Source organism: Melanotaenia boesemani, chromosome 20 (genome assembly GCF_017639745.1).
Source record: "Melanotaenia boesemani isolate fMelBoe1 chromosome 20, fMelBoe1.pri, whole genome shotgun sequence".
Lineage (NCBI taxonomy): Eukaryota > Metazoa > Chordata > Actinopteri > Atheriniformes > Melanotaeniidae > Melanotaenia > Melanotaenia boesemani.
In genome coordinates, this window is record NC_055701.1 from 25,981,200 (window position 1) to 26,006,801 (window position 25,602).

General features: G+C 41.8%; 2 protein-coding genes and 1 long non-coding RNA gene across 10 annotated transcripts in view; 1 reads left to right on the forward strand and 2 right to left on the reverse strand.

Annotated features, from left to right (window-relative positions):
- mgaa (MAX dimerization protein MGA a) overlaps nucleotides 1-11,892 on the reverse strand; it is a 35,495-nt gene extending 23,603 nt beyond the window's left edge. For 5 of the 7 annotated variants that reach the window (XM_041972748.1, XM_041972749.1, XM_041972750.1 and 2 more), the window contains exons 1-2: nucleotides 11,027-11,892; nucleotides 292-1,425 (exon numbers count right to left, since the gene is read on the reverse strand). In XM_041972748.1, the coding sequence (XP_041828682.1) occupies nucleotides 292-1,364 (1,073 nt within the window). In that variant the 5' untranslated portion in view covers nucleotides 1,365-1,425; nucleotides 11,027-11,892. The remainder of the gene's footprint in view (nucleotides 1-291; nucleotides 1,426-11,026) is intronic. The other 2 variants (XM_041972747.1, XM_041972753.1) reach the window with 2 other exon arrangements.
- LOC121631718 lies at nucleotides 11,886-15,099 on the forward strand. Its single transcript, XR_006008782.1, has 2 exons — nucleotides 11,886-14,206; nucleotides 14,506-15,099. It is a non-coding gene; the product is annotated as an uncharacterized LOC121631718 (long non-coding RNA).
- Nucleotides 15,100-19,473: 4,374 nt separating this feature from the next.
- The window catches only part of tyro3 (TYRO3 protein tyrosine kinase), a 42,132-nt gene continuing 36,003 nt past the window's right edge, over nucleotides 19,474-25,602 (reverse strand). Inside the window, exons 18-20 of one of the 2 annotated variants that reach the window (XR_006008637.1) lie at nucleotides 25,431-25,567; nucleotides 20,340-21,812; nucleotides 19,474-20,283 (exon numbers count right to left, since the gene is read on the reverse strand). Coding sequence is in view for 1 of the 2 variants with exons in the window: in XM_041971459.1 (XP_041827393.1) it covers nucleotides 21,407-21,812; nucleotides 25,431-25,567 (543 nt within the window). In the remaining variant the exon portion in view is untranslated. Of the gene's footprint in view, nucleotides 21,813-25,430; nucleotides 25,568-25,602 lie in introns of both variants that reach the window. The other variant, XM_041971459.1, reaches the window with a different exon arrangement.

Genomic DNA, 25,602 nt, shown 5'->3' on the forward strand with positions numbered 1-25,602 from the left:
CTCCCAAAATCTGGAACAAACTACCAGAAAACCTGAAACCTGATTCAGACTTTACTTCCAGTAAACTGGCTCTGAAAACTTTAACAATATTTTGAATTTAAATGAAGCTTTTCTTTTTGATTTTCTTGAATATGTACAATGATGATGTAGGATGTCCTGTTGACATGCTTTGTTTGATATGTAACCAACTATATATTAATCTGATGGTGTACAGCTCATTGGGTTGTCTTATGTATGAAATGTGATCTATAAACTAAAAAAGACAGATGTTTCTTGGAATATGAGTCTTACCGTGGATGTTCCTCTGGGATCTTGGCAGCTGACTGAATCTTGTTTGTCATGGCATTTTTCTGCAGGTCTTCCAGTGATGTAGACTTTAAGTCCACTGCCTTTGAGCTTTTAGGTTTATGGTTTGCAAGCAAAGACTTTAAGCTTTTCTTAACAGGGTGCTGCTCAATGACCGTCTTATCCCCATTTTTGGTCAACTCTTTCACAGAGTTTACTTTCACCTTTAGGCTGCGAGAACTGGACCCATCCTCCTTTAGTCCTTTAGCAAATGGGTTATAGCTGACTTTCAGCTGAGCAAACCGTGGGTTCTGGTAAGCAGTGACTGCTATAAACTCAGTCTGGGAGAAACTGAATGTAAGAACGCTGGGATCTTTCAGCTTTATGTCTTCTACAACTTTTTCTGACTGGACCAGGTGAAGCTGTGGTAAGTACCGGTGCATGGGATGCAGGACGATATTCCCATCTTGTTCCGAAATGTCATTTGTCAGTTTTAGTTTGTAAAAGGACACTGGACTCTGCATCCAGTACTGACCTGTTGCTGGGGATTCTGGATGAGCAAAAGGTTGACTCTTTATATGACATTCTGCTTTTCGGGAAACTTGCCAGCTATCGCCGGTCCACTTGTACTGACTGCTGTCTAAAGGCTGAATGTCCATGAGCAAAGTGTACTTCTTAGCTGGCTGCAGCCCTGAGATCCGGAAGCGGCAGTATGGGAACATCCTGCTGCCTTGTTTTGTCAGAATCATTTCTGTTTTGCAGCTGAAAAACTCTCTCCACATGCTGTTGTTGTCTAGCGTCACTCTGACACCTTTACAGACGCTGTCTGGTGATAAGCTGTCCGACTTAGTGTTCAAACTGGTGCGCCGCTTCGCTGCTCCCATCTTGATCATGGCATCTTTAGATGAGTACACTCTGCGTTTACCCCGAAAATCTGCTTCCTCACAGGTTCTCTGACCAGTCCCAGGTCCAAGAGGGACAAAGCATGCAGGTGGATGATCACCTGCAAGTGATACCACAGGGGCGGTTGGCCCCTCCTTCATGAATACCATGCCTTTCTGAGTCTTTGTAGAGGCCATGAACAGGTCCTAAAAAGGATCCCGTTTTTCATGCATCTGCACAATGATTCAAGCCAGCACCCTGAAAAACAAAACATATCATTAACTCATGTCACTCCGAGAAAATTCAGGTACGTTCTGCATCACAAACTGACATTTGTTTATCTCTGTTAAACAGCCATACCATACTATTAAAATACTGTACCATATCATACAATCTTTATCTAGAGCACTTTAAAAACAAGGTTGACCAAAGTGCTGTATAATGAAAATAAACAGGTCAGAAGTAAAACTAAAATAGTAAAAAGCAGGCAGCAGTCCTGTTATTTCAGCACTATTTGTGTATCGACATTAATGGGTAACAGTACTGAGAATAACATTTCCATCTCTTTTGATGGTTTATATTTGGGCCTGAGGCCACAAACAATGAAAGGGACTGCCAACAAATGTTTGAGCAATGTTTTTCTGCTATTAAGAAAGAACTTATAAGTAAATGGATGACAATAGCTCTCCTACAGTTGAAAACTGGATTAACCCTTTGATGCATAGTGTCCACTACAGAGGACACATTTGTTTTTAAATGTATGCATGGGCATGGATCGTACATTAGCAACTTCATTGGACATTGGTGAGTCACCAATACTCTGCCACATATAAAGAATAGCTATATTTGCTATAGTATTTATACATACGTTGTAATTACCAAGTTTGCCTCAGTGATAAACAGGACAAGAAAATGATCCAGGTGTTTTTTATAGAAAATTTATATTATATTAGTATGACAAGATATTTTATAAATATTTTCATAGAACAAATAGAAAAATCAACAAGCTGAGTAAAAGGTAAAATAAAAAAACAGATAAACATCAATGTGCATGTCTATAGAAGTAAAATATTTTATTTTAAAAAATGTGGTACGGTTTTGTAATAATTCATGCACCAGAGGGTTAACTTGGTGCACGATATTTAAGCCACAGAAAAATGGATTATCATTTTGAGGTAGGATATGGATGAGTCTGCAAAGTAATGAAACCCCCGAGACTTCATTTAAACATCCCGCTAATATTTTTCAGCATGAACAGCAGGAAGCTACATCCACACGGAGACATAACAGATTTTATTTTTAAGAAGTTTTCCATGAAGATGGAATCATTTCCAGAAAGGTGTGCATCCACACAAGAGCTCTGAAAATGCTGTGGTACATCTGCCAGGTCTGTAAGCGGCATCATAACGCTGCCACGGTAACACACCAACAACCGAGACATGGAGCATGCTTATGAACTCTTCCGATGTAAACAAAGGAAATGTTTACGTGAACTGACAACAATGTACAACTTCTGCTTCAGGTCATCCTCCATTCAATCCATTTACATCACCATCAAAATATTATGACAGAGTAATCAGATTACTGTGATACTCCGATCCCACATATCTACATCCCCATCTAAAACCCTTCTCTAAATTTTCCAGTTCCTTACCAGATTTATTTTAGAGTACGTACTCAGTGATGTAACTTCCTGTTAAATTTAAAATATCTGGTCTTTGGTGAACATGGCAGCGCCCACAGTTTTAGCGTTAGCTGCTAATGTGGGAGCTAATAAACTGCTAAACATGAACGTTTTACTTTGTTTACTCTGTGCTGTTGCACGCAATCCCCTTTTTCTTTTGTATTCTGCTTACATTGAGACGGCGTTACTTCGTCTTAACAGAACACATTGAAAAGACAAAAGCAACCCAGATTTTTTTGAACATGTTCAAACGTAAAAAGCAAATCAGATATAAAGGTCCACATGTATAAAGACAGAGTATTGGGAGAATTCTAAGGGTGTTAAAATGATTTTTTATAACTGGATTACTGCCATGAGCCGTACACAAAAAATCTGATCATTATCTGATTTCTGGAGTTATCAGATTATTCAAGTGCTCATGTAGACAGAATAATCTGATTACATTTTAACAGATAATGGCAATTACTCTGATGTCTTCCTCCATGTAGATCTGTATATCAGATTTGTCTTTTTACATCTGCACATGTGCAAAAACCTGGATGTATCAAGAACGGAAGAGACGCCGTCATGTGAGCGAACAAAAGAAAAACAGGATGTGACAAAGTAAAATATCCACATGTAGTCTACTTAGCACCTTATTAGCTACCAGGTTAGAACAGCTGATGCTAAGACCGTGGATGATGTTTCAGTAGCGTTTTCAGATTTATTTACTTTGGGACCTCATTTAAAAAAAAAGCATTATCTCTCCTAATGAAAGAAAATTTTGGGAACCTAAACTGTGTGGACATGGCCGTAGTACTGCTGCCACACAACCAACTAGTCATGTGAAGACTGACTTTTCATGTCTATATAAAACCACTGGCCTTTCCTTCTACAAGTTTATGCTGCAAAATGATTTCTTTTGGGATTACCATGATATAATTCAGCTCTACTGCAAGTCACACAGCTCAAACCACATCAGTGTTTTTCTCGGCTGAGTGATGACAGAACAGTTGGCTAAACTGGTTTACTTTCCTCAGAACTCTACCTGATACACCGTCTCATCTGTGACAACCTCTGCCATCAGGCTTCAACCCACAACTTTACACTGAACATGTTGCACAATGAAGGCTCATTATTCTCACCTTGTGAAAGGGCTCTCTGTCTGTGACAAGGAATGAGGACCAGCTGGGTTTTCTCTGATGCTACCAACACTAAGCACTAATTTCACTACCAAATAAACTGGATCCTGGTGGTTCAACAAAACTAAAAACGTATGAAGATATCTGCAGCAGCAGGGCTGACTGGAGTACTCCAGCAGATTCTCAAGGTTCTGTCCAGAAAACAGTTCAGTGTCAGAGTGGTCCAGTTCTGTAGCGTTCATACTGTACTTGTTTCCAGATATTACTGGATGTGCATCCATGGGTCAAAAACCATGACCAGGTGTCATTAGATTCAAATAAACATCATTAATGAACATATACAGTGGTCCCTCGTTTATTGCAGGGGTTACGTTCTGAAAACACCCACGATAAATGAAATCCATGAAATGACGACCTTATTAACTTTTCACAATTTAAATTTATGTTAAGTCCTAATTATCCCTCCTAGGAGTGTTTATAGACTCTTCCCAAACTATAAGGAACATTTTCAACATTCTCACACACTTTATACACTCTCAAAAACCTACATATATTTCACATGAATTTCTTAATAATTATTCCCACAAAATATATTACAGCTTCTCTGCTGGCGTCCCCACGCTCGTCTGTAACATCGTTTTTCACAGAAAACCCGGGTGTTGCTGTCTTTTTCAGAAAAAGACAGCAGGACACAAAGTAGACTGACCCTGGACAGAGTCCTTCGGACAATCAAGACAACACACAGCACATTGATGTTTACCGATCCAACCAAGAAACAAAGCACAGTGGGCTAATTCCTTCAGTAAAATTTGGACATAGAATGGTTGAAATAGGATTTACATAAACTTAAATATGCAGTGCTGCATACAAAAATAAAACTGTGAAACAGCGAGACAGCAGAAGATGACCCGCTATACGGCGAGGGACCACTGTATCTTAATCTTTTGGAAATTCTTGAGTGAATTATAAAATAATAAAACTTAAGTTCACAGTTCAGAGTTTTAATACATAAAATGGAGGCTGGCAATGTTTCTGAAGGACCTTAGCTCATTCACGATATCCTGCTCACTTCAATCAACATCAGCGGATTCATGGAAATATTCATTTAACTGGTAATAATTCTAAAAAAGTTCATGATAACACTGCTTTACAGCTTAAATAAAAATTACTCCTCTTTAAGCATACACATCTTTATGCTGAACTCAAGATTTTTAATGTGGTTATTCACATTATAATTTAACCCTTAAAACACTGCTAGAGCTCCGTGGCCCCCTGAGTGCTGTCACTTATATCATCAGCGGTTTCTCAGGAACAGTAGTGTGTAACACTCCGGGGGGTAAATTGTGATGGATAGCTCAACCTTTAGGGGACGTACAGAAGTTTTCCAGGTATTTATATCCTGTCCAGGAGGTTTACAATTCAGCCACAAAATGTAGTGTTTATTTAGAGACTTTATGGTACATCCACAATGTGTGATCTGTGATAACACCCTTATTTATCACACTTTCATCATAAAAAATGTCAGGGTGGGACTCGATTAATAAGATTTATCTAATCAGAGGCTTTCTAATTAATTCATCTTGATTAATTGCATTTTAATTGCACAACAATAGTTGCCCCAAAACATAAATATTTATTTAAATGGATTTTAGTGGACTGAATCAAATAATAGACATATACATTACTAGAGCTTGCGTTTACAATATTAATGTGTGGAAAATACATTTAACTGCATTTCAACTGAAATGCAGGGCCCACTGCTGCCCTATGTGACTCGGGTGGTAGAGTGGGGCGCCCAATAATGGGAAGGTTGGCGGTTTGATTCCCCATCCCCAGTCAACCTGTTGTTGTGTCCTTGGGCAATGGATGAATGTTTGGTGGTGGTCGGAGAGGCCACCGGTCCGCATTGGCTGCCACATTTCCATTATTATGCCCCAGTGCAACTGTAGTATGACTGAGTGAAAGAATAAATGATCCAATGTAAAGTTTTAAAGGTGCCTTGAAAAGCACTATATAAATCTAATCCATTAAAACATTGGGGGGTGAAAATGGGCAAAATTGGACAGAACTAAAGTTGAAGTGTCATTTTTAGTACTTTAATGAACAGCTCTGGCAGTTCTCTGATTATTAGTCTACAATATGTTACAGAACTTAACTTTTTAAATGTTTTCGTCCACATACTTCATTATTGGGCATTAATATCTGATGGTAAGCCAGGGTGGGATCAGCCAGTGTCAGCTTTGCAGGTTTCATTTTAAGTCTGACCGTCTAGCACAGTGGTTCTCAACTGGTCTGGATTTGGACCCGTCATCACCCCTTAATAACGAGCCGTGGCCTGAATCGACCAAAAATGTTCAACTTCTTAATTTATTAGTTAAACCTCAGATTACATAGAATTAACGGTGCTTACATGCACAAACATTTAATAGAAAAGCGCAACAATTGAGTAGTAAAAGAAACCAAACTTCAGCAGAGTACCCCGTCATTGAACATATATACCACTGTAAAACTATTTAGCCACAATTAATCTTTAAGTAAAACGCTGCCATAACAAAATATTTCTGAAACATTTAATAGTCTCGATTAGTGTTTTCCTGCAAAAGGCATTACATAAAAAGTTAATTCAAATCTGACTTTAAATGTTGAATAAAATTGGGTGAATCAATGACAACCAGTATTGGGGATTTGAACCACAGACACAAAATGGATTAAAGAAAAAGAATTTCTGATCAATAAATACTAAAAAACACTGTACTGCTCGAGCAGAGGTGAACATCTGCTGCTCTGACTGCTGCTGTGAGTGCTTTTGGGTGGAGGAGTAAACGATACGCTCTTTCACATCAGTAGCCAAGTCCCTTGGTTTTTCACTAGTCGCTTTTTTTTAGGTCACTAGAACGGTCCGAAAGCTGCTAAATATAGTGTGAAGGTAGCTAAGTTAACAACACTGTGTTAGCCGAGCTCTGGCACATGCGTCAGTGTAATCATGAACCACAAAATCGTGCACTGACAAACGTTCCATGTTGTTTGGAACGCAAACTGCAATTAAATGCATCCTTTTTTTAATGTGTTCATTTTTTTCAATCAACCAGTGAGCAGAAAGTTCTATGTGTGTCGAAAAAGAAGAAAAATAATGCTCCTCTATGGCTGGAATAAAGCCAAGAAGACGTTTCTGATGCACGGTGGCCACAAAGCAGCTGAGCTGGAGTTGGTTTAGTGAGGATAGCAGGTAAATAGTAGCAGGAATAACTGGAAATGAGGAAAAAGTGGAAATATGGAAATAGTTTCTGTTGTTTGTTTCAATGCCAATATTTTTTCTCCTGAAAGCCAAGACTTGAAAGAATGATGAGATGAGAAAAGGCTTGGTCACTGTTGTTCTGTGTGTTATTTCTACAAAGTTCTGTTAGTAATAAATTCTGCTTTCTTCTTCTGGTCGGCCTTTATGCTGCTACATCTATTCATACATTCATTTTACATCATTTTAGCCTCATAATCTGACAGCTAAGGCTGATCTGAAAATATGTCTGGACGGGATTAAAAAGGTTCAGCTTAAGTTTTATTTTAACTCTTTAGTTCTTTAGCCTCTTCTGTGAGTTAATATGTTTTATAGCTTTATTAATCTGCTGTAATACAAAGATTTCCCAAATTAAGACAAGTAGTGGTAGAATCAGATGAAAATAGCTTTCCATGTCCAAACTCAATAGTTAAAAACACAATCTCATAATATCAACAAGTAATTATATTTCATGTACAACCTCAACTCCGGCTCCAGTGAACTGTTTGAAATGTAAATAAAAACAAAAGTCAATGATTTCCAAATCTCATCAAAACATTTTATTCTCAAGAGAACATAACCAACATATCAGATGTTGAAACTGAGACATTTTACCATTTGATGGAAAATATGAGCTCACATTGAATCTGATGCAGCAACACGTCTGTAAAAAGTTGGAACAGGAGCAACAAAAAGGCTGGAAAAGTAATTGGTACAAATCAAACACAACTGGAGGAGCATTTGACAACTAATCAAGTTAACTGGCAGCAGGTCAGTAACATGACTGGTATAAAAGGAGAATTTCAAAGAGGCAAAGTCCCTCAGATGGAAAGACGGACAGAGGTTCATCAATCTGAGACAAACTGGGTCTAAAAATTGTGAAGCAATTTCAGGAAAAAAATGTTCCTAAACATAAAATTGTGAAGACTTTGAAGACCCCGTCATCTACAGTGTAAAATATAAGAAGATTCAGGAGGAATCTCTGTGTGCATGGGACAAGGCTGGATGCTGGTGACCTGTATTAAAACCAGACATGATTCTCTACTGGAAACCCCTGCATGGAGTCAGGAAGACTTCCAAAAACCACTTTCTGTGAACATAGTTCCCCCTAAAATCCACAAATGCAGGTTAAAGCTCCATCACGTAAAGAAGAAGCCAGATGTGAACAGGATCCAGAAACACCTGCATCCATCACAGCAGCACAGCTTCACAGGAGAAGAGTCCAGCTGCTGAACTGGCCTGCCTGCAGTCCAGACCTTTCACCAATACACAACATCTGGAGCATCATGACAGCAGAAATCCAGCAACCAAGATCCAGGACTGTAGAGAAGCTAGAATCCTGCATCAGACCAGAACTGGACAACATTCCTCTCCTAAAACTCCAGCAACTGGTCTCCTCACTTCCCAGACGTTACACCATGCTGAACATCACCCTGGAACTACTTTTTACAGACGTGTTGCTGTCATCAGAGTCACTATCAGCTCATATTTTCCATCATTTTCTCAGTTTCACCATCTGATATGTTGTTTATTTCTACTGGGAATAAAACGTGGCCTGAGATTTGGAAATTGTTTAATTCTGGTTTTATTTACATTTTACACTCTTGAAATTGAGGCTGTACTTTCTTGTATCTGTGGTTACAAAAATGTAATTTCAGTTCTACTAAATGTGCTTAAGTGTTACTTATAAAATGCTTTGACACGAGACACCTGTATGAGTAAAGGAACAAGTCAGTAACAGAATTTTTCCATCAATCAAATCTTTGTGTTTTTATGTTCCAATGAGAGTTGTTTTATAAGGAAAGAGAGACAGAACCGGTTATTCCTGCAGTCTTTCTTACCAGTCTTCCTGCATCACTGCCCAGGTTTATTGAACATATTAAATACCAAACTAAGTGTGTCCTGCATCATGCATGCTCAAATTGCAGTATTCTGTGAAATAGCTTCACAATTTGAGACCTTTCATTAACCAGTCTGCCTTTTACTGCTGATCTACAATCACCTACTGCTCTATGCTAACAGCTGCTAACCCTGGAATACTAAACAACTTCCATCAGTCTAGTTTGGTGGCCATGTCATCTCTGCTTTGGAGGTGGGTTGAAAAAAGTGACGTCTATTTAAATACTGAAAGGCAGACTATAAAACACTGTGACTAAAATGCAAAGTGAAGCCTGATGTCCACGTTTCAACAGGTTCCGTCTTCCCTCTACATCACAGTAACATTAGCCTAAATACGCATTCATGCTCGATGCAGAAGACAGACTGACGGACAGTTTTGTCCATCTTCTGTATCAGTTACGCATGTTAATTTGGTCCATTTTCAGGAAGCTTAACTATCCGCTGCTTGATGCAGAAGATGGAGCAACACCACCAGAAATCACGGGGGCAGTGCTGAACTAAAACGCAACCAGAGCGAAAGGAACAAACCAGAGAAGAAAAGGAGTAACAGGAAGAAGATAACGCAGAACCGCCAAATAAAAAGCAACTGGTGATGAAGAAGACGCAGATGAAAAAGAAGAAGTTGGGAGAATCTGTTGGTTTTTTGTGGTTTTCTTCTTCGTTTGGTGTTTTTGGACAGTTGTAAACAACTTTTTAGCTGCTGATTACCGCCACCAACCGGGGTCAAAATGTGGATGTCAACTCTGAACTCAGCACTTCCCACTTGTGGATGAACTGACTTATTACCCATGGAAACTTAAAAGATGCATGGAAGTATGAGGGCGGTGACGTATGATGAAACTGTCCGTCTTTGGCATCCAGCATAAAGGGGCCTTAACGCTGGTGAATTTTGTTTTGTTTCTTCTTCCAATGCAGTACAACAGCTGAATCAACAAACATTGTTCTGAGGATGGACTGTATTCCATAATCTAAAGTAAGTTTCCAATGTCTGATGACTCTCCATCCAGCACAACCAGAATCAAGATAAATCATAGACACAAGAAACTTCCTCTGCTTCTGCTACTCACATTTGACTCTTCTGAAATATCATGAAACTATTCCATATTATACAACAGATAGCTGGAATACCAAAGACCAGAAAGTCATACTCAAACCAAGAAGTGAAAGTTACACAGACGTGTCAACAACCAAATGTATAAACAGAAATCCATCTTCTGTCATACTGTTTATGACTGTAGGCTAACTTTATGACAAATATGAATATTGAGCTCGTTCTCATGTTTCTTATGTCGGCAGTATGGAAGCTTTTTTGTTTAAAAGTTAGTTTTCTGAGCATGGTACATGCTAACAAGATATGTTAGCTCATATGATCCACCTATCTGTAAAGTACATGGACAATGAAGATAAACCTAGCATGTCCCCTTTAGCACATGCTGTTTTTTCCTGCTAGAAACCATATTGTGATACTTTGAAAGGCTCTTTTATAGCTAGTGGTCACATGTAACAGTCAGTTGATGGAAGGCTTCCCATCTTGAAAACTATAAGGAATCCAAATTAATGTTGTTACCCGATTTGAACTGGTTCCAGTAATGTAGATGCATATTTATCATTCCTATACTCAATATTTATGAAGTTTTATATTATGTTTGCGGCCATTAGCCAGCGGCTGCTAACCTGACCTGGTGCAGAGTAAGCCAGTTTACCAGGATGTTTGTGATGATCAGGGTGTGACTGCTTCTTCCTGGGATGGACTATTAATTTCTGACCTCTTCAGACAGACACTTATGCTAGCTAACAACAGGCCTCTGACTGAAACCACAAATGGCTGCCCACCAAATCCCAAACCTTTCCAAGCACGTGCTTCCGCTCCAATGCGCAGATTACCTTCTGCCAACTGAGACGCATCGACTGCGGCCCGGTGCGACAGCCGTCCTAATCGTTGCTTTGTTTTTGTTTTTTTCTGCAGGCCTGCCGTTCACGCGTTGATCTTGATCTTTAACAATGTGTGCAGCAAACAATTAGCACGCGGCGTTTTTCACTGTCACGTCACCGCCCGCCCCGTCTTCTTCCTCCGGTACTGCGCAGACTCAGACGCCATCTTACCGCCGCCACCTGGTTGAAGAGATCCAGCTTCTTCGGCACCAACAACTGTGGATCACATCCGATCCACAGGGACCCCACCACGGCTCCGCTCTTCACGTGTTCCTCGTTCGATGTATGGACCCCGGAGGCGTGTCGTTTATGTCTCCGGCGAACAGAGCTGAATTTTTCATGGAAAAGTTGGACCCAGAGACGCAGTGCCGAGCCGGCCACTTCCGGTTCGGGTCCAGATTGTAACGATTCCGATGGTTATAGATGGCGTCACTACATTCTTTATTCCGAAGATGTTTCGGACCTCCAACAGAACCGTTTTCACATTTTAAGTGGACTGATTCGGAGACGATGCGTCGGACTGGACTAAGTGGAGACCGCCGCAGTCCGTGAGTAAAGGTTCTGTTCACATCCAGTCCGCCATGTTGAATCCGCCGGACTGGAACGTGTGGAGGAGCACTGCCGTGATGGCGGCTGTACACGAGCAAAGAGCTTGGACAGAACCGTGTTTCCGAGGCCAAGTGTGTTGTCAGTCCGACCAGACTTATCTAATGCAACTACAGACAAGAACCGGACCAAAAGAACGACAACGACGGGTCCAAAACGGAACATTTGTGCACAGTAAACATGTAAAATGTTCAGATAACTGGATAATTATAGTATAACGAATAATTTTATTTCCTCACTGGCCAGAACGCGTGTGGCGACGTCTGTGGCGTAGCTTCCAGACACTTAATAAAGCTTATAATGCGTGTCGCATTAATCATCTCATTCTCATTATTTTATGCGAAGGTGACGTCACAGTTTCTCGCGCTCTTTTGTCTGCTCGGACCCGAATGATTTCCTCAGGTTGGTGTTTGGACCATCAGGTTCCAGGATGTGCATTTATAATCAAATCTCAGTTCCTTTTAGCTGTAATATCAAGACTAAATAAATCAATGTGACTCCACAAAATAAATATGCGAGTATCAGAAAAATTGTGGGTCGTATTTGGGAATGGAGATTCGATTTTAAGTGGCATATATTTTGTGGTGTGATTAAGTTAGTCCTGGTGAGGTGCATCTTTTTTATGAATTTCTTTTCTAAATTGAATCATTTTAGCCAAACAAAACAAAATCCAATGAGTAAAATAATCATTATAACCAGGAAATGAAAGAGCGTTTCTTACAAGATGGCGCTCCTATCCCAGCATGCAACAGTGTGGAGTAGAGATGGCCAACATTTTTCCTGTCAATACGATACCATTAATTTATGGTCACTTTTTCTCAGTATAGACACCAATTCTTTTTTGACCCTCAAAAGAAAAATTACACGATTGTACAGTGTGCATTAATATCTTTATTGCAAAGTTAATATGAATTAAAGTAATTAAATACTTGAAAGAAATGCTTATAAAAGTAGTAAACAGAAAATAAATCTTTTTTAAATGATAGTGTAAATAATTAGACTTCAAATTGAAAGTTTTCTTAAATTGAATTATCGTAGGCTGCCACAATCATTTGACAGAACAAATGCACCATGGCTAGTTTTGGACATAAGTTTGTTGCCTAAAACGCTCAGAAATGGTAAAAAAAAAAGTCATTTTTTTGCATTAACATAGTAGTATTGAGATATTCAAAGTATCAAATGTGATATTTTAATGTCGAAGTATTGACGCCAAAGACTGATTCACCCATTCCTTCCCTTTGTCTGTGGACCTGCAGTGACATAGTGTCCCAGTGTCATTCAGCAAGTCAGACATGGATGTTTTCATTGTCTGGTTCCTGTTCAGCTCCATTGCTTTACAGGCTTTTTTTTTTTCTTTCTTATTAGGCAGCTTTAAGGTCTTATACAGACAGATGATATGTAAAAGGAAAATATGAATCCCCCAGACTTTAACCCCATTACAGCCAAGACATGATGGGCAAAAAATTTTATTTTTTATTCTGAGGCCTTTATTTGGCCACTTTAAACACAATGTAACAAAAACAAATAAAAAATTATTTTAATAAACGTAGTGTTTATTACGGGTGTCATGGCTGAATGATTGTAGTGCAAACGGTGTCCACTAGGGGGCAGATGACATCAATCAGATTGTATACAACAGGGCTTGGAGGAAAGTTTTTACCGTAAAATCTTGCATTAGGTTCTAGAAACTGTATCAGATACTACCTAGAGGTAGTAATAATTATTTAATAGCTAATCTTAATTACCACCTGATGCTAATAATGTCAATGTCCTCACTACTTACCTGGTAGTAGTAATGTCAATGTCTTCAATACTACCTGGAGGTAATAATAATTAAGTAAATTGCTAGTTGAGAATTGGTTCCAGCTAAGAACTGGTTTGGTTTTCCACAGTCAGGGAGCCACAAAAGACCTGCATAAAAAATAAAATATGTCTTCCAACAAGTCTGAGCCTCCCTTCAGTGTAATCTAAGTTTATGACCACCGAGCAGAGAGAGTTTAAATAACAGGTTTAAATGTTGACTCCGTGTCTGAGCACCTCCAGTGTGGTTTTAAACCTGTTATAAACAACAGTTGGTGCTGTGAACGCTCTCGAGGTGTCAACATTTGTTTCAAAAAACATGTTCTGGGTGTCCGGTTTTTCCAGGTAACATGTAGTTCCAGGTGTTCAATTTATCCCTGTGTCCTTCCAGGTATCAGGTTGTTCTGGGTGTCAGGTTGTTCCAAATATAATTTTGTTCCAGCTGTTAGGTTATTCTAGGTGTCAAGTTGTTCCTGATATCTGGTGGTTAGAGGTGTCCAGTTGTTCCAGGTGTCAGGTTGTTCAGAATATAAACTTGTTCCAGGTATTGGGTTGTTCCAGGTGTCAGATTGTTCCAAATATAATTGTGTTCCAGATGTCCAGTTGTTCCAGGTATCCAGTGGTTTTAGGCAGCCAGTGACTCCAAATATGATGTTATAGGTGTTAGGTTGTTCCACATGTCCTAATGTTCAAGGTGTCAACGCTCCAAATATAATTTTATTCCAGGTGTTATGTTGTTCCAGATCTCTATTTGTTCTAGGTCTCCTGTTGTTCAGGTGTTAGGTGATAAGAGGTCCAAAATTAGGTGCCAGAGATCAGGATTCCGTTACCAGTACTCGGAGGTCCAGAATAAAATACCAGTAATCAGTAGTATAGAATCTGGTACCAGTGATCAGATTTAGGTATCATTCACATACCTGAGATCAGTGGTCCAGAATAAGGTACCAGTAATTAGAGGTCCAGAAACAGGCACCAGTGATCAGAGGCCTGGGTGTCAAGTTGTTCCAGATATCCGGTTGTTCCAGTTGTCAGGTTGTTCCAAATATAATTGTATTCCAGGTGTCAAGTTCTGAATATAATTTTGTTCCATGTATCAAGTTGTTCCAGCTCAAGGTCTCGGGTGTCAGGTTTTTTTCAGGTGTCATTTTGTTCCAAGTGTCATCTTATTGCAGGTGTCAAGTTGTTCCAGATCTCCATGTGTTCCAGGTATCCAGATGTTCCAGGTGTCGGGTTGTTCCAAATATAATTTTGTTCCAGATGTCAGGTTGTTCCAAATATAATTTTGTTCCGGATGTCCAGTTGTTCAAGAAAACAATTTGTTCCAAATATAATTTTGTTTCAGTCATCAGGTTATTTCAGGTGTCAAGTTGTTTCAGGTAGCTGGCCGTTCATGGTTTTTTTTTTTTTGTTTTGTTTTTGTACCAGGTTTTTGACCAAAGTGAACCAAAAAGTAACTAGAATCCTTGATATTATAAAGGAACTGCACATTGTTTAAGTTTATATTGGTAAAAAAAAAAATCCTCCATTTTTGTAACTATTATCCTCTGTTTTGTTCATTGTATGTTATTATCCATGTTCTTCTTTGTATGTAACATTTTGTCTGTAATAATAAAAGGGGGGGGGAAAATTAAAATGAACAGGAAGTGGACTTTCACCAGGACCAAACTTAACAGGAAGTGGACCTTCACCAGGATCAAGCTTAACAGGAAGTGAGCCTTCACCAGGACCTAACTTAACAGGAAGTGAGCCTTCACCAGGACCTAACTTAACAGGAAGTGAGCCTTCACCAGGACCTAACTTAACAGGAAGTGAGCCTTCACCAGGACCTAACTTAACAGGAAGTGAGCCTTCACCAGGACCAAACTTAACAGGAAGCGAGCCTTCACCAGGATGTGGTTGAACAGGAAGTGAGCCTTCACCAGGATGTGGTTGAACAGGAAGTGAGCCTTCACCAGGATGTAGTTGAACAGGAAGTGGGTAAATATTTATTTATATAGGACCTTTCAAGATAAAAATCATACAGTGCTTAACAATGAAACACATAACACAGAGAGCATAAAAACAAATAAAACTAAGTAAAAGCAAGTTTTAAAAGATGCATTTTTAGCTGCTTTTTAAAAGAGATCATGGAGTCCACAGATCTCACACTGAGAGGAAGGGAGTTGCACAGGGGAGGAGCCACTGCTGCAAAGGCTCTGTCACCTTCGGTTGGCTTAACAACCAGCAGACCTTGATCACTTGATCTCAGGGACCTGCTGGGAACGTACGGCTGTAGAAGGTCTCTGATATACTCAGTTGGACCTTTACCTGGACAAAACTGGGCAGGAGATGGAGCTTCACCAGAATGAAGCTGAACCTTCACCAAGTGGACCATCATCAGGATAATGCTGAACAGGAAGTGGACTTTCACCAGGCTGAAGATGAGAAGGAAGAGGACTTTCACTAAAATGATGACTATCAGTGCACATTGTGAGAAATTGACCTTTTGCAGAACCATGTTTGTTCTGTTTCCACATGGACAGATCCAAATCCATAATGGATCCAGTCAGTTAAATTGTCCACAGAGATACACAGATCAGGGTACAGATTGTACACCCTGAACCTCACACACCCACCGTGAGATGAAAATGCAGAGTATGGGTAGGACACACGATATTGGATTTTTGGCTGATCTATGATATGCTGATATTTTACAAGTCATTTGGCCGATAACCAGAACTGATACCGATACCTACATTTCCCCCCAAACCCAGTAGCAAAGATAATCTAGTTTCCTCAGTTGTGAAATTAAAATACAGTATTATTCTGCATTCTCTGCCACGTTGGCGTAAAAAAGAAAAAAACTGTGATGATGTAATATTCACTTCTTAACAAAAACTATATAAAACAGACTTGGATTATGCTCTCCCAGCACATGGTATTTGTTTATATCTGTCTAATGGCCAATATCCAGCCAGTACCATCCAATACCGATTATAAAGTTAATCTCTAGATCTGAATCTTAATAAACGAGTTAAACCAACTTATTAGTTTGATATTTAATTACTTTTTCAAACAACTTTTTTCATATCATAAATTTTTATTTTAACTGTTTTGTGGTCAAAAGTTTTATTCCAACTCTGCTCATGTGTTCTATAACTGAATTTGTTTGAAATGAATCATGAAGGTCCTGCTGGTTTCCATGGAGATGAATGAGGTTTTATAGTGAAGTATTCACTCTTCCTATCATAAACTATCTTGTGCTTCACTTCTTTCTGGATTCTCATGGTGTTTCTAATGTAATTTTTGGATTCTCCCAACAGACCATTGATAGAGATGTCCATCATCAACATCAACCAATAGCTTCCCGAGATATTCACCTGCATAGCACTTCTATTAAAACACCTGAAAAACTCCTCAGGTTCACTTTTTTACCTTTACTGTAGCACAGTTCCTCACATTACTTTACTCATTCCTAGGATCACATTAAAATTCTTAGATGAACTGGGCTGCTATCCTCTGGTTTTTACTGAAAGTAACATTTTCTTTTAAGAGGAGATAATAAATTTTATTTGTAACGCACTTTACATTCCAAGGAATCTCAAAAGTGCTACAATGGATTTTAGTAACATACAAAACACATAAAAATATAATAAACAGTGTAAAGGATAAAACTACAATCGTTCACATATATTAAACCAAGATAAAAGTTTAAAAACTAGCAAAATGCTGGTTAGCAAACAGCTTTTTTAAAAAGATAGGTTTTCAAGTTTCGTTTAAAGTCATTTAGAGACTGTGAGCCTCTCAGATGTTCTGGTAAGGCGTTCCAGAACCTTGGAGCAGTGGCTGAAAAGGCTCGATCACCCATGCTGCGAAGCTTAGTCCTGGGGGCACGGAGGGTGTTTGTATAGGCAGGCCGGAGGGTACGTGAAGGAGTGTGAGGGGAAAGAAGTTCCTGTAGGTAGGTAGGGGCATGTCCATGGATGCACTGGTAAGTGAGGAGAGAGACCTTGTATTCGATTCTAAACGAGACGGGAAGCCAGTGAAAAGATTTTAAGATGGGGGTGATGTGGTCTTGCTTTCGCACCCTCATCAGGATCCTGGCCGCGCTATTCTGAATGTATTGTAGTTTCTGAATGCTCCTGTCAGGGATCCCGATGAGGAGCGCATTGCAATAATCAAGTCTAGAGGAGACAAAAGCATGGACAAGCTTCTCTGCATCCACCAGGGAAAGTGTTGAGCGAAGTTTTGCAATGTTCTTAAGATGAAAGAAAGAAATCTTACAGAGGTATTTGATATGGGCGTCGAAAGCAAGGTGTGGATCCATTTTAATACCCAAGTTAGAAACAGATGTGGAAAGGTGTATCTTTTGCCCAGAGAAGGTGATGTTGGAGATGGTGGTGGAGGAATGGAGCTGGTGTGCAGTACCAAAAAGAATGGCTTCTGTTTTTGAGCTGTTTAACTGAAGAAAGTTCATCTTCATCCATGCCTCTATCTCCTCCAGGCAGGCAGTCAGGTTGGATAATGGTGAGGGAACAGAATGGGTAGGGGTCGTCTTGAGATAGAGCTGAGTATCGTCGGCATAGCAATGGAAAGATATACCATGTTTGCTGATGATATTACGGAGGGGTAGCATGTATATGGTAAAACGAGTGGGACCAAGCACAGAGCCCTGGGGGACACCACAAGTGACATTGTGTGTCAGAGATTTTGAGTTCCCCTGAGCAACGTGTTCAGTTCTGTTTGTGAGATATGATGTGAACCAATTGAGGACTTGTCCTGAAAGTCCAATGGTATGTTGCAGACGGTGGAGAAGAATGCTGTGGTCCACCGTATCAAAAGCAGCTGTTAGATCCAAAAGAATAAGTAATGATGAGAAACCATTATCTGCTGCCATCAGGAGATCGTTTATAATCCTGACCAGTGCTGTTTCTGTGCTGTGACCAGGGCGGAAACCAGACTGGAACTTCTCATATAAGTTATTGTGTTTAAGGTGGGCATGAAGTCGAGCCGCAACTATTTTTTCCAGGGTTTTTGACAAAAAAGGAAGATTAGAAATAGGCCTGTAGTTGGAGAGAACTTCCGGATCCAGGGTGGGTTTTTTCAGCAGAGGTCTGGTGGCAGCAGTCTTTAGCGCTGGTGGAATATGTCCAGTCAGAAAGGAATGATTTATGATCTTGGTGATAAGTGGAGAAACAGCAGAGAAATTTGCCTTCAATAATACAGAAGGGAAAGGGTCTAGGGCACAGGTAGATGGTTTCATTTTCTTAATGGTGTCCATCACCTCAGTCTGTGTGGCTGCAGGGAAAGTAGAAAGGGCCTGGATGGTTGCCGATGATGAGTCAGCAGTATGGGAAGACAAAGCCCCCGCTGTGGAGAGGTGTGAATGGATGTTATTCACCTTCTGTTTGAAGAAGGTGATAAACACATTACACCTGTCCTCAGTGGCCTCAAAGTAGGAAGGGAGAGAGGGTGGTTTGAGAAGGCGATCTATTGTTGAGAAAAGTCGTTTAGAATTTTTGGGACTGTTGTTTATGATTGCAGAGTAGAACCTGGACCATGCAGCCCTCAAAGCTTCTGCATATGTCCTCTGATGTTCTCTGTATGCCTGTTTGTATACAGTCAATCCAGAGGCTTTGTGACGACGCTCAAGGACACGCCCAGCAGTCTTCATTTTTCGCAGCTCAGAGGTGTACCAGGGTGCTGAGCGTGTAAATGAGACAGACCTAGATGTTAGATAACCATTTACATTATTTATTGTGTTTCAGCTAAATTACTTGGACACAGTAATACATATCATGATTCTGACATTTCTGTAGTAATCTTACACATCTCAACTTTCTTTTGAAGCCAAGATCATACATATAGCCCATGTAGTTTTGAAGATATGCTTAATTTATTTTAGGTATATTTTTTCAGACAACAGGCAGAAAAAATAGGCCTTGTGATGAAGAGGTTAAAGGTGACTTTAACAAGTGAGTTTGAGGTAAACATCAGAAGTGAACTCAGATCAGTTCAATTAAATTCAGCTTTATTTGTATAGTGCCAATTCACAATGCCATCTCAGGGCACTTTACATAAAAATCAGTTTGAGTCAGTTCATAATAAATAATAGCCTAGTTAAGGAAAACCAACAGATTGCATTGAACTTTGATCCGACCCCCATCTTGAGCATGCACAAGCATGCATGAGGAACTCCATGACTTTCTCTGGTGTGTGAGGAAATATTACTTAAACCGGCTTAATGCAGTTCCTTTCATCTCAATAAAATGTTTAAGCCACTGTGGCAGAATGCTGTGATCAATGGTGTCAAATGCATCGAGATCTAACAAGACAGGTGTCCTTTATCTGAGGCCATGAGAAGAGCATAACTTTTACCAGGTTTGTTTCTGGGCCATGATGAGCTCTGAATCCAGACTAAAATTCTTCAGAATATTTCTACTCAAATGGGCACAATAATGCTGTTCCTCTGCAGAACTGCTTCTCCAACATGGATCCACAAAGACCAGTAACACCAGTAACACTTTATTTCTCACAATAACTTTCAGTACAGATCTTGAGTCAGTAATGTACACAGAGGTCAGGACATCCGATTTCATTTCAACACAATGAAACATACATCACTAACCTAAACCGGTTAAACTAGTTAGTATCAAGATCAGTAATTAGCTTCAAGTTAAAAGAGATAAAACAGCCAATGTCTAAGGACTTCTTTTACACAGTCCTGAGACATTGTTCACATGTTCCAGAGATGTCCACAACATGAGATTCCTGCACACCTCACCAGGTGTGGGCTCTACAGAGGGCCTCCACTCTACAAGGGCCTCTGTAGAGGACTACAGTGTAGGTACACTTCATGGGGTTCTCCACTACACAGGACCTCCACTCTACAGGGGCCACGGGTCTTTATGAGATGTGCTGCAGTGTCAGACTAAAGGAGATGAAGGGAGGATCCATCAGGACTCAGACTCTAATGTATATCACATGAATCCAGCTGATTTTCTTTAAGTCCACATACCAGCAGAAAAAGGTGTCCCAGACCAGAACACACCCCCTCTGAGGGCCCCGGGGCTGTCTGAAGGAGACGTTCTGATGGAGTGGCTCAGTATGGGACAGTAAACTCAACATGTTCTCTGTGGAGTTTCCCCACCTTTAACATGATTAACGTGATTAGAAATTATCCAGGTATTCTACAGGACTAGGACTATCAGGACCCAGAATTGATGCAGAGTAAACCTATATCAGATCCCAGACAGTGATTCTGACAGTGAACAGATGATCAGCTGATTCAGTCCTACTGGTCCTCCTGATAGATGGTGTTCTCATGGATTTTGTTTCTGAAGCTGGATTCTGAGGTCTCATTGATGCCCTCCCGCAGGAGTCCAGATGTGGGCTCAGGTCTTCTCAGTTTCACAGGCAGCCAATCAATGATTCAGTCACATGTCTAAATCATGTGACTACACAAATCTTGAGAGCACATGCATGCACGCACTCACACTCGCACACACACACACACACACACACTTACAGTAAATATTCACAGCAGCAATTAGTCGATAACCCGCCGCCCCCACATGAAGTCATTTTAAACCCAGAAGTGGAGCAGTACTTGGATGATGTTTTTAAAGACTTTCAAACCTGATGGGAATACTAAATCCTCCCAGCTTCCATAGTTTTAAGGAGACTTTCATTCATCTGTTGAAATGTTCAGTTATTGATCCATCTTCATCACGATGTATCCACACTGTTCCCGACACCACAAACTGCTCCCATTCCTGCATGGAAATGGTCTGAAATCATTCACAGACCGATCACTGCTGATCATGGATCAATGGACTGCTGGCTGCAGCTCTGTCTACATCCAGTGCAGCTACTGGAAGAAGTGGTCTCCACCTGCCTGCTGCTGTTCTGGACCATAAAGTCAGTGTCCAGCCAGGCTCTGATTGGTTACACATTAATTACAACATCATCCTCCTCCTCCATCACATCTGCCCTTGCTCCCACCTCCTCCCGCTCCTCCTCTGTGGGGGCTCCACATGGACCAATAATGTACCTGTAGTCTCCTCTTATGGCCAGCCCAGACCCCACCATCAACCAGTCCTTCTCCTCCTCTTCCTCTTCCTCCTGTCGCTGCCAGGGGATGCTCCAGCTCGGAGCTTCTCCCATGGCTCCAACAGCTCCTCCCCTGTCCAACTCCATCTTGTCTCCCTCCAGGTTGACATAGAGTAAAGGCCCATTTGGAGGGGGGGAAGGTGAGAGGCCGAGCTGCAGCGCCTCCAGTTGACTCACCAGTTGCTGGAAACTGGGACGGCACTTTGGGACTGGACTCCAGCAGCTGTGCATGATCTCATAACTGGAGAAAACAAGAAGAAGTTTTAGAGTCCTGTTTGTCATCTGCAGGGGCCATACCAGGTGTTCCATCTCCAGGTAAAACTAACCAATCAGCTGTCATGTCATTAAAAAGAAGCTGCACAAACACCTTCACAGCTGGTTGAAGTATTTCTGGTTATTCTTCTTTAAGGTTAAAGCTCTTAAAAAGCAGAACACACCTGAAAGGGAAGAGCTGTTTAAACACCAGGCTTTACCTGTCATTTTATTGTACTTTTAAAATTCTATCTTGGTTTGCACATTGTTTTTCTTACATTTGATTATTTACATGACATTAAATTTATAAACTTCTATAGTCGATTCTGTCTGTCTGTCCGTCTGTCAGTCAGTCACACTTAAATTCACCTTATCCCTATCTACCTTATAAACACTTAAATTGGAAGATAAATCTATTGATGAGTTCATCAGGCCAGCTCTGGTACAGTCCAGATTCTATCTTTAACCAGGTCATGAGGGACCTTCAGGTTATTTTCTGGCCTCCATTTTGGTTGTGTTTCCTCATATGGAATGATTTCGGGAAGAAAGTGTTTCCTTTGAAGAACCTTACAGTCAACAGGATTTACCACTCCTTCAGGTCATTAAAGGACAAAGAGGACACATTACATTACAAATTCATGTTCACATCTTTCATTCAAGTTCAGTCCTAATCAATACATTCAAATATGTAATAATTCATATTATTTTAACCATTTAAATGTTTGATCACGTGATGCCACTGTTTTCATGAAAAAGAAAGTTATTTTCCATATAATAAATGTTTGCAGGATGGGGATTTTATTTAAAGATCAAAGTCAATGTCTTTTACTCATTTTAATACATTTAAGAAATGTTTCCAAATATTTATTTGATTTAAAATAATCATTTTTTTCAAATCACCCTTATGATGACGAAAAAACAAGGACCAAGGTTTCCCTTGCCGGGACATGGGTCACCAGGGCCCCCTCTGGAGCCAGGCCTGGCGGTGGGGCACTGAGGCGAGCACCTGGTGGCCGGGCCTTTGCCCATGGGGCCCGGTCGGGCTCAGCCCGAAAGGGTGACATGGGCCTCTCCTCCCGTGGGCTCACCACCTGCAGGAGGGGCCATAGGGGTTGGGTGCATTGTGAGCTGGGCGGCTGCCAGAGGCGGGGACCCTGGCGGTCTGATCCTCGGCTGCAAAAGCTAGCTCTAGGGACATGTAATGTCACCTCTCTGGCTGGGAAGGAGCCTGAGCTGGTGCATGAGGTTGAGCAGTTCCGACTAGATATAGCTGGGCTCACCTCGACGCACGGCTTGGGCTCTGGAACCACTGTCCTCAAGAGGGGCTGGACCCTCTTCCATTCTGGAGTTGCTCCCAGTGAGAGGCACTGAGCAGGTGTGGGCATGCTCATTGCCCCCCAACTTGGCGCCTGTATGTTGGGGTTTACCCCGGTGGACGAAAGGGTAGCCTCCCTCCGCCTTCGGGTGGGGGGACAGGTCCTGACTGTTGTTTGTGCTTATGCACCAAATAGCAGTTCAGAGTACCCACCCTTTTTGGAGTCCTTGGGGGGGTGTTGGAGAGCACTCCTTCCGGGGACTCCCTCATTCTGCTGGAGCAATGACCTGGAGGGGCTTGATTGGGAGGAACGGCCCCCCTAATCTAAATCCGAGTGGTGCTTTGTTGTTGGACTTCTGTGCTCGTCATGGATTGTCCATAACGAACACCTTGTTCAGACATAAGAGTGTCCACATGTGCACTTGGCACCAGGACACTCTAGGCCGCAGTTCGATGATCGACTTTGTAGTTGTGTCGTCAGACTTGCAGCCGCATGTCCTGGACACTCGGGTGAAGAGAGGGGCGGAGCTGTCAACTGATCACCACCTGGTGGTGAGTTGGCTCAGATGGTGAGGGAGGATTCCGGTCAGGCCTGGTAGACCCAAGCATGTTGTGAGGGTCTGCTGGGAACGTCTGGCAGAGTCCCCTGTCAGAAAGAGTTTCAACTCCCATCTCCGGCAGAGCTTCAACCATGTCCCGGGTGAGGCGGGGGACATTGGGTCCGAGTGGGCTGTGTTCCATGCCTCTATTGTCAAGGCGGCCAGCCGCAGCTGTGGCCATAAGGTCGTCAGTGCCTGTCGTGGCGGTGACCCCCAAACTTGTTGGTAGACACCGTCAGTAAGGGATGCCATCAAGCTGAAGAAGGAGTCCTATCGGGCCTTTTTGGCCTGTGGGGCTCCAGAGGCAGCTGATGGGTATCAGTGGGCTAAGCAGAACGCTGGAGCATGGGAGGAATTTGGAGAGGCCATGGAGAATGACTTCCGGACAGCTTTGAGAAAATTCTGGTCCACCATCCGGCGGTTCAGGAGAGGAAAACAGTCCTCATCAGTGTACAGTGTGTACAGTGGGGATGGGGGGGCTGCTGACTTCAACTTGGGACATTGTGAGGCGGTGGAGGGAATACTTTGAAGACGTTCTCAATCCTGCAAACACGTCTTCCGATGAGGAAGCAGAGTCTGGGGACCTTGGTATTGGCTCTCCCATCTCTGGGGCTGAGGTCGCTGAGGTGGTTAAAAAGCTCCTCGGCGGCAGGGCCCCAAGGGTGGATGAGGTCTGCCCAGAGTTCCTTAGGGCTCTGGATGCTGTAGGGCTGTCTTGACTGATATGCCTCTGCAGCATCGCGTGGACATCGGGGACAGTTCCCCTGGACTGGCAGACTGGGAGATCGACAGGTGGATCAGTGCAGCACCTGCAGTGATGCAGACTCTGCATCGGTCTGTCATGGTGAAGAAGGAGCTGGGCCAAAAGGCAAAGCTCTCAATTTATCGGCCGATCTACGTTCCTACCCTCACCTATGGTCACGAGCTGTGGGTAGTGACCAAAAGAACAAGATCGTGAATACAAGCTGCTGAAATGAGTTTTCTCTGAAGGGGGGCCGGGCTCTCCCTAGGTGGGTGAGAAGCTTGGTGATCCGGATTGGCTAAGAGTAGAGTCGCTGCTCCTCCACACCGAAAGGAACCATAGGAGGTGGCTCGGGCATCTGGTCAGGATGCCTCCCGGACACCTCCCTGGTGAGGTGTTCCGGGCACGTCCCACTGGAAAGAGGCCCCAGGGAAGACCCAGGACACGCTGGACGGATTACATCTTGCGGCTGGGCTGGGGACACCTAGGGATCCCCCCGGATGAGCTGGTGAATGTGGCCGTGGAGGAGGAAAGTCTGGGTTTCCCTGCTTAGGCAGCTAACCCCGCGACCCAACTCCGGATATGCGGCAGAAAATGGATGGATGGATGGAAGATATGAATGAATGAATGAATATTTCAAAGTGGGGTGGGTGGATGGATGGATGATGGATTTCATTAATAAATCAAGTATTAAACATGATCAGTGATATTGAGTGTATTTCCCTTCATGCTGATCTCTGACAATCTGTGACATAAAAATGAAAATGTGAGCTAATCTTGTTATTGCTGTAGTAATGTGCAGTAGTACACTGCTTCATTGCAGTAATAAGATGTAGGAAGACACTTTAGAGGACCACAGGGTTAAATCTGGGACATCCTCTTTAGTTGTCCAACAGCTCAGCTGAATGTCTACACTTATAAGAGGATCACTGTGTTGTTGTGTAGACTCACATGTCATCTCTACAGTCTGCTGGTTTCTTCAGTCGTTCTCCTTTGATGAGAAACTCGTAGATCTCAGAGTTTTCCACTCCTGGATACGGAGTCTGACCACGAGTCATAATCTCCCACATCGTCACACCAAACGCCCACTGACACAAACACACAGATAATCCACATTACAGGA